The 8,812-nt window shown below is 30.6% G+C and overlaps 1 protein-coding gene across 2 annotated transcripts in view; it reads left to right on the top strand.

The window, feature by feature from the left end:
• Positions 1-7,848, top strand: part of LOC106473756 — a 16,650-nt gene extending 8,802 nt beyond the window's left edge. The window contains exons 5-7 of one of the 2 annotated variants that reach the window (XM_022402152.1): positions 5,769-5,893; positions 6,665-6,745; positions 7,102-7,848. In XM_022402152.1, the coding sequence (XP_022257860.1) occupies positions 5,769-5,893; positions 6,665-6,745; positions 7,102-7,719 (824 nt within the window). In that variant the 3' untranslated portion in view covers positions 7,720-7,848. Of the gene's footprint in view, positions 1-5,768; positions 5,894-6,664; positions 6,746-7,095 lie in introns of both variants that reach the window. The other variant, XM_022402151.1, reaches the window with a different exon arrangement.
• The last annotated feature ends 964 nt before the right edge of the window (positions 7,849-8,812 follow it).

The following is an 8,812-nucleotide window of genomic DNA, read 5'->3' as shown; positions in this document are numbered from 1 at the left end:
ATTTGCTGAGATATCGATAGATTTAGTGAATGAAACACAGTGGCCCCCACCCACCTCTTTCCATTTTTGGAAACACTTGCTTATGTATGCCTACTTCTGTCTATCACATGTAAATAACCAATCAAATGCTCAGAATGGCCCCCACATGGTTCTCTGAGCCTTTGCAAAGTATTTACTTGGGAAATCCTTTCTTTTCATGACAGATTCCAAGTGTTAAGGTAAGACATTATTGAGCTTGAAAAATCATATTTTTTTAGACCCAAATACAGCTTAGATACTAAGCCTGATAAATTATAGTGGAATTCTGTGGTATATATATAGTAATTTATGATTTTTGTTATTTCAAAATGCATATATAAAGCCAAAAACAATATTTTGTTTTACATTCTCTATGTGCAAAATTTGATAAGGCTAGCAAATTATGGCAAGCCACAAACAAATATAAAGTTCATAACTAGAAGAGATAATTGTTTTCTATACTTCTTTATTTACTGTTCTATGTTTTAAGAAAAATAACCGAAATTTAAGTACTTATTTGTAAATAGTAATAATATATATGCATATATAATGTGCTATAACTGAAATACATAACATTTGCTGTTATGTTATACTTATATTAAAGTTTTTCTTCATTACCCATTCAAACCGTCTCCAACCATTATTAAACCCATACTAAGATACAATAGTGAAAATAACAGATAAAATATAAAGTTTTTTTCTAAAGAAAATGTTTGAGAATTATCTGGAGGATATTAGGAGGTTATGGAGATCTCGCATGTGAAATTTGACAATTTTCTGATGCATAAAAGTATTTTTAATCTTAAAATCAAAATTACTTTGCATGTTGGATAGTAAATATTAATCGAAAATAAAAAATGCAAGAGCAAATAATTAATTAAAAATTTGATAGTGCATGAATGTCTTGTAATGTTTACTGATAATCCGCAAAATTTTATGAAGGTACATGTACATTTTTAAAAGTTACAGTATAACTGCTTTATGGAATACAGGCTGGGTGGAACCCACTCAACTATATTAGAAGGGTTAATAAGAACTAAGGATAAAAATTAAGTAAACTATGTAAATCAGAACCAAAATGTAACTAAAATTCTAAATTTCTGTAAGAAAAATACGTGTACTGACTGTTTATTAGTGCTATTGAAGGATGCCTTTGTTTCTTTTTTGGTGAAAAACATTAGTCTATAGATGTAACTTTATCATGTAGTTCATATTTTTAAGAAGGACTCTTGTGTATGTTTGGACAAGTGCATGTGAAATAGTAGCAATATATGAGTAACATTTCTATATGTTAACCTCTGTGTTAATATACACAAAACTTAGTGTGCATCAACCCTTAAACTAGTGTTATGCAGAAGCATCTGCTTAACAGTTATTATCAAAATCTATAAATAACGGTAGAAGAAGGAAAAAATATTTATATAAAATAATAAATTCCTATAACATGTGCTGAACTTTCTTGTTGTCAAATGTTAGCCACTCGTAGATCCTGGGATTTTACTTCCATAGACAAAATGCTAATAAGTTCCATAGATAAACAAGGTACAACAGCTTGATCTCAGATGAAGTCTATGCTTAATTTTTAGGTCAATATTGAAAGGAAAAGGGAGCTTTTATTTTTGTTGATTTATTGAGAGGTAAGTTTATTAAAAAAAAACAAAAAAATATTAATCTTAGCTTGTATTAGCTTTTATTTAGGATAATATGGGAATAATTTCAGTACTTACATGTTCTGAATCAAATCTTGTGTATTTATAACAGGTAAGTGATGTATCTAGTTTTATACATATTAATAATTCAATAACATAATATAACATAATGTTTAGGGACAACAAGAGGCATGTGGGTCTATCTTGACTGTTCCATCCTCTAAACTAAAACTATTAAATAAATAGATATAGTTAGCTTTCTCTTAAACTCAAATTTATTGCCTCTCCAACATCTGAAGGCAACCCATTTCAAAGGCTAACCACCCTGTTAGAAAAATAAAACTGTTTTAGCTGAAGATGACTCCTACCTTGCCAAAATTTATATTTGTTTTTCCTAGCCCTACTATTATCATTGTTAAATATAAAAAAAAAGATGATGCATCAACACTATCAATTCCCTCTACAATCTTAAACACTTCAATCAGATCCCTTCTAATTCTTCTTTCTTCAAGAGAAAACAATTTGAGAGATTTCAACCTCTCCTTGTATGACAACCCTTCCATCCCAGGCACCATTCTAGTAGCCTTCCTCTGAACCCTTTCCAACAATTCAATGTCTTTCCTAAGGTAAGGAGCTCAAGTCTGACCACGATATTCCAAATGTGGCCAAACCAATGAAAACATAACTTCTTTAGACTTGTATTCAATATTTCTGTAGATACAACCTAAAATCCTATTTGCCCTGCCACTAGCAATAGCACACTGCTTGGATGGCTGATCAACCACTACACCAAAATCCTTTTTCTGCATGACACTGTTAAGGCTATTCCCATCCAAATTATACTTATAATTCAAATTATGATAACCCATATGCATTATCTTGCATTTAGTATAATTAGAACCCATCCGCTATTTATTCACTCTAGTCACTAAATGTTCTAAATCCTTTTGTAAAGTAGCAGCATCCTCTTCACAACCAGCAACACCCAAGGCCTAAATATCATCAGCAAATTTAAGTAATTTATTGAACATTCCTTCATCTATGTTATTGATGCAAATCAAAAAGAGCCAAGGTCCTAAGACTGAGCCCTGAGGTACCCCACTTGTGACATTAATCCAGTTTAACTGAACACCATTTATAGCAACCATCTGCTTTCTTCCATCCAGCTACTCTTCTATCAAATTAGTTAACTTATCCCCCACACCTATAGAGATAATTTTATTACAAGCCTTTATGTGACATCTTGTCAAATGCTTTCTGAAAATCCAGATACACCAAATCTATACCCTTACCCTCATCTACATAAGCAGTAATCTTTTAAAGAATGTCAATATATTTCTAAGGAAATATTTTCCCTTAGTGAAACTATGTTGGCTTCCAATAAAATTTTAAACTTTGTTAAATGACTTTGCAAAACATCTTTTATCAGACTCCAAACCTTTTCCCACAACTGATGTAAGACTGATAGGCCTATAATTACTGGGACAATTTTTATTACCTCCCTTGAAAAGAGGAGTATCATTAGCCAATTTCCAATGCTCTGGCACTTGTCCAGTATTCAAGGACTTACAAGTGGCTCACATATCTAATCCTTAACCTCCTTTGTAACCCTTGGGGAAATATTATCTGGCACAGGAACCTTATTATTCTTTAAACTTCCAAATTTTTTCTAAACAAGCTCAGAATTAATGTGATCATCTTGTTCAATCGTGTTTCCATCTATCAACTTTTCAAGATGAGGAATATCATTTAAATCTTCATTTATAAAACTGAACAAAAAAAGCAGAAATTAATAACCCAGCTATCTCATAATAATCAGATATGAGCTTTCCTTTATCATCCCTCAAAGGTCCTACCCCCCATCCTAACATTTTGTTTGCCCTTAATGTATTTAATGAAATCCTTACCGTTAATTTTTTACATTTTCAGCCAACTTTTATTTTTCATACATCATTTCTGTTGTCCTAATTTCCTGTTTGACCAATTTTCTTAATCTTCTATAATCTTCTAAACGTCCTGTCATTCAAGTCAGTTTAAATTTTTAAAATTTGTGATGCTTTTCTTTAATTTTATCCCTTATACCCTTTGTGAGCCAACCTATTTTTTCTGCCTGCAGCCACCCTTTTCTTTCTGTAAGGAATATGTTTATCATAAATATTTAAAACTTTTTTCTTTAAAAATTTTCCACATTTGATCAGTGTCTCCAAATAACTCAGCTTGTTGTATTCCTTCAAAACTTTTAACCAAAGTATCGTTATTCTTGATCTCCATATACAAAAAAACATCAAAATTAATAGAGAAATGATCACTTACACTCATATGTTCCCCAATTTCCACCCTCTCAACCAATTTTATATTAAAAGTTAATAATAATCTAAAATAGCATGCCTGAAATTAAAATTACCCATAATTATGACCTCATTAAAAGCTGCAATCTTAATCTCACTGTAAAGTATATCATTAATTTCATCAGTACCATCTGTAACAAATTTCCACTAAATGCTTTTTCCCTTTATATCTGCTAATAGAAACCCAAATGGATTCAATCTCCTTGCTATTATCTTTGATATCTTCAACTTTAACAGGATATAACTTACATATAAAGCCATTCCTTCCCCCTCTCTTTAGTGCTCTATTCCTATTAAATAACCTATAACCTTGTATTTGAAAAAATTTCTGTCTTGAAAATCATCTACATTTAACCATGTTTTAGTTATTCCCATTATATCAAAATCCTCCATTCCTACCAGTGCTCTAAAGTCATCTATTTTATTTCTTATACTTCTAGCATTACAATAATAACAATTAAGCCTATCCTTAGATCTACTTCTATACTCATTTCCTATGCTAAACTTTTTACGTTTAATTTATCCTGGCCCTCACCACTGTCTAGTCCTAGTTTAAAACTTCCCTTGCAAACAAGCCAGCCCCTACCCTATTTAAATATAAACCATCCATTCCATAAAGCTCTTTTCTCCCATTAAACTGATCCCACAAATCCAAACAGTCAATCTCCTCCTCTTTGCATATTATGCTAAGCCTAGCATTCAGTCCTAGTGACCTACTTTTAATTTCATCCTCACAGTTAATTCTTGGCAGTATCCCTGACCCAAATAAGTTATGACCCTTTTCTTTAAATGCCTTTATCAATCCCTTTTACTTATCAATTAACTCCTCTGACCTACTTTTCCATACATCATTAGCCCCTACATGTACAACAAAACTGCATCTCTGCTAGCCTCCTTTATTATATCTGTTGCTTTATCAGTTATATCCTCCACCTGTGCCCCTGGGTAGCATAATCTAATTCTTTTCTCCTTATTTACCCAACAGAATATCCTATCCACATACCTTATCAAGGAATCACATATAACTATAACCTCCTTAAGTTTATCATTCACATCCTTCTCTCACCATTTTGTTCTCCATCCCTCCAGTAGTTTCTCATCTGCAGAAGCCATAAGGCTGAAATATGTTACCCAATAGAACATGCTCATTACAATTAAATCCACTACTTTTAGCCCTAATAGCATTATTTCTAACTTCCTGAAAGTCATTGTTAGCTGATGTATCCCTTGCATGTAAAACTTCAAGTTCTTGAAATCATGCTGCTATTTCTCACAGTCTACACTTCTCTTTATCTATTGCTTCTATTTTAATTAGGATAGCCTCCAACCTACAAACTCTACAAACAAACTTCACATCTTAAATGTCCCAATTCTTAATACAATTAAGTGTTTTTTTCCAAAATATTGACTGATGATGACTTTTTGCCAATTGTCATGATTCTTACATAAATTATTTTAATTTTCTTGATACATTTCTTGTTTGTTATTGCAATAAAAGATGTTACTTTCTATAACCTTTGAATACACTTGAATCTGATAAAACAAAAACAGTTGTGTCATTATAATATCTACATTTATTAGTAGAAAGTGGTGTGAACTACAAAATGAGTGTACTTTAGTTGTTTTTTCTTAGAATTTGTTTTTTATTATAAATTCCAACTAGCTTAAAATTTTTTGTAATATTAGCTTCTGCAAGATAGATAAAATCTACAATATGTGTTTATTGTTTTTTTTGTTTGATTATTTCATACAGCTAACTTGGAAACCAGCATCCAGGATTCCGGTCTTCATAATAATAAACAAAGGACAGAAAAAGTAGAGATAATTGATTCAGCACCATCTTGTTTACACATTGGTGATCCCATGATTGAAGACCAGGTGTGTTTAAATTATTCGTTTAGTGTCTTTTAGTTATCTTACTTCACTTTAAAAGGATAATTCAATTTTGTTTTTATTTCATTCAAAATTTCTATGTTTTGTTCTTTTCACTTTATTCACAGAATTATTATGAACAAAGTCTTGTTTAAACTCATCAGTATTGCTAACTATTTGTTGCAAAAACTTGCCCAGCACTTTGAGTATTTGGATATGCTATAAGAGTGACTGTCAAATCCCACCATTTTGTAAGACCAGAATAGCCTGAGAGTCAGTGGTGGGTACTATTGACTAATTGCTTTCGCTCTTGTCTTATCAGTTCAAAATCAGGATGGCTGTGCACAGATAGTCATTGTGTATCTTTGTACAAAAATTCTAAAATCAACAATTGATATCAAACATATCTGCTATGAGTACAGATATAGATTATCACTTGCTATATGTTTTTTACCACTTGGCAAAGTCATCTAGGTTAGTTTTAAAGTATGATGATTGATTTATATTGTCATTTATAATAAAAACATACATTAAAGCAAACTAAATTTCTTGGAGATTTAAAAGATGTACTTAATAAAACTTGTAATGGTTTTTTGTTTTTTTAAATGAATAGCAAATATACACTAACAAGATCCCTGTTACTCATTTGACAAGTGTAGTTTCATATCATATGTACAGCTTTGTTTTAATTATCAATCTTGAGATTTTTATTAATTGTTTCAAAAATTATTATAGTTTGCTTTTTTCAGAAATAATGTTTCATTGTATTATTTTAAGGTTTTTGAAGCCTACATTGACGAGTCAGAGAAAAGTCATAATTTGATTTCTGACAGCTTCTTCCTTTCAGAACATGACAGGGTGATTATTATTATTATTATTCACATCTTTTTGTTAGATGTTTATTCACTTTAACAAAATATTAACTGTGTGTGCATAATGCAACAAAATATTTTTCATGCTTGGTTAATATGAAGTAATAAACAAGTAAATATGGTATTATTTTCTTTATATGTATATTTAATAAGTTCACTAAATAGTAAACAAGTGTGTAGCACTATACGAATGTTAAAAATATTTAGTCCATCAAACAAAAGAGAATGGAAAAAAAATAATTCTGTATTTGAGAAAAATGGCATAAGTGTAATGGCTTCTGGAATTGTTTGAATTGTTGATTTAGATTAAAGAAATAAATTACACTATTTTTGAAGGTGAAGAAGAAACAAGAACTTGAAACCTCAACTCGTTTGTTTAAAGAACTTTGTTCTGTGCTTGTTGTAAGAAAAGAGGGATGCAGACAAAAGGAATTGGATGGTCCATTAGCAAGAGAAAAAAATGACAGTGCTCTTCCTGACAAATCAAATTGTCAAGATGTCATTAATGCAGAAGATTTTGTAGTTCTACAAAGTTCTGTAGATGAAGTGGAAAAGGAGGATAAAATTATTAGTGGAAGCTGTAGCTTTGAAGATAAAAAAATGACTAAAATTAAAAATTTTCAGGATCAAAGTTGTGAGCATCTCTTAAATAATGAGCAGAATGTAGAGAGTAAAAGTGATGATTTTAATTCAGATTCCATCAAGAATACTTGTAAATCAAAGGGATTTTCCCCATCATATAATATACCATCTGAGAAAGAAAATTCAAGGACAGATGAAATTTTAAAATTAAAAGTGCCGGGTGTGTCAGATGGAAATCTGTTTTTTACAAAAACTGTAGCAGCTTTGGCTGCTGAACGTTCTAAACTGTTTGGTTTGTCTGGTCAAACTGTTTTGGGAGAGTCTGAAGAGTGTTTTGAGGATAGTGACAACAACAGTGATTGTGAAAATATATCGTGAACCATAGTGTTTCAGCATATTCTGTTGAAAATACTTTTGTGTAGATTTCTATATTTGAACAAAAAAATAGGAAATATAGTGAAATGCTGTATAACTCATTTTTTTTCTAAATTACTAACTTAACGTTTTATAAAAACATTAATTTAATTTTTGAATAAGAAAACCTTAGTTAGATAGTTGTTTTTATATTAACTTATAATAGTTATTTTGCATTAAAATATTTTCCTTTCTTTTCTTAACGTATTTCTTAACAATACTGAATATATTTGATAATTGTTAATTCCATGGTAAAAATGTAGACTTAAATTTTTCTGCATTTTTATCAATTTATGGTTAAAGCTAGATTTTGTTAGCATTAGAGAATTATTATATTTATTGGTTTAAATATTCATTAGTATATATATATATATTGAAACTGAGATATTTGTTTTAAATTTATTGCAGTACTTTGAAAATAATTTGCTGAAATTTGGCTTTTAGTTCTTAAGTTTATTTTATAAGGCTGATAAGGGATGAAAGCAGAGTTTATAAAGTATATAGAAAGTTAGGGTGTGTTAGCATGTTTTCACTGAGTCATTGAAATGAATTCTGAAACACTTAACATTTTATGTATTTTAAATTAAAGTGTAAATACTCAGTGAATTGTTAAAATGTCTAAATGATACACATATGTATTTCATTAGCTACTCTTTGGAATGTTGATGTATTAAATATTGTTGGAGCAGTTTACAGGTAAAACAACTGATATATTTTCTGGTTTACTTTTATAATTTATGTAGATATAATTCAATTATAGGGCCTGGCATGGCCTGGTGGTTAAGGTGCTTGACTTGCAATCTGAGGGTTGTGAGTTCAAATTCCTATCGCCAAGCATGCTCATCCTATATGGTAACTGATTGGGCTAGCTACTCAGATGTAAAAATGCTCTTGGCTTACATCACTTAGTGCCCAACTCCAAATTCGCTACAACTGAGGCCAAAAAGAAAAAAATATTTAGATTATAAGAATAGACCTGAGAGTATTTTTACTTAGGTAAAATTTACTCCAGCAATACCTTAACTGTAGCCCCCACAGGGGCTCAGAGGTAAATCTG

The sequence above is a fragment of the Limulus polyphemus genome, unplaced genomic scaffold (assembly GCF_000517525.1).
Source record: "Limulus polyphemus unplaced genomic scaffold, Limulus_polyphemus-2.1.2 Scaffold6481, whole genome shotgun sequence".
Classification (NCBI taxonomy): Eukaryota; Metazoa; Arthropoda; class Merostomata; order Xiphosura; family Limulidae; genus Limulus; species Limulus polyphemus.
The sequence above is the reverse complement of the archived record's forward strand: the minus strand, read 5'-3'. Positions and strand labels throughout refer to the sequence as shown.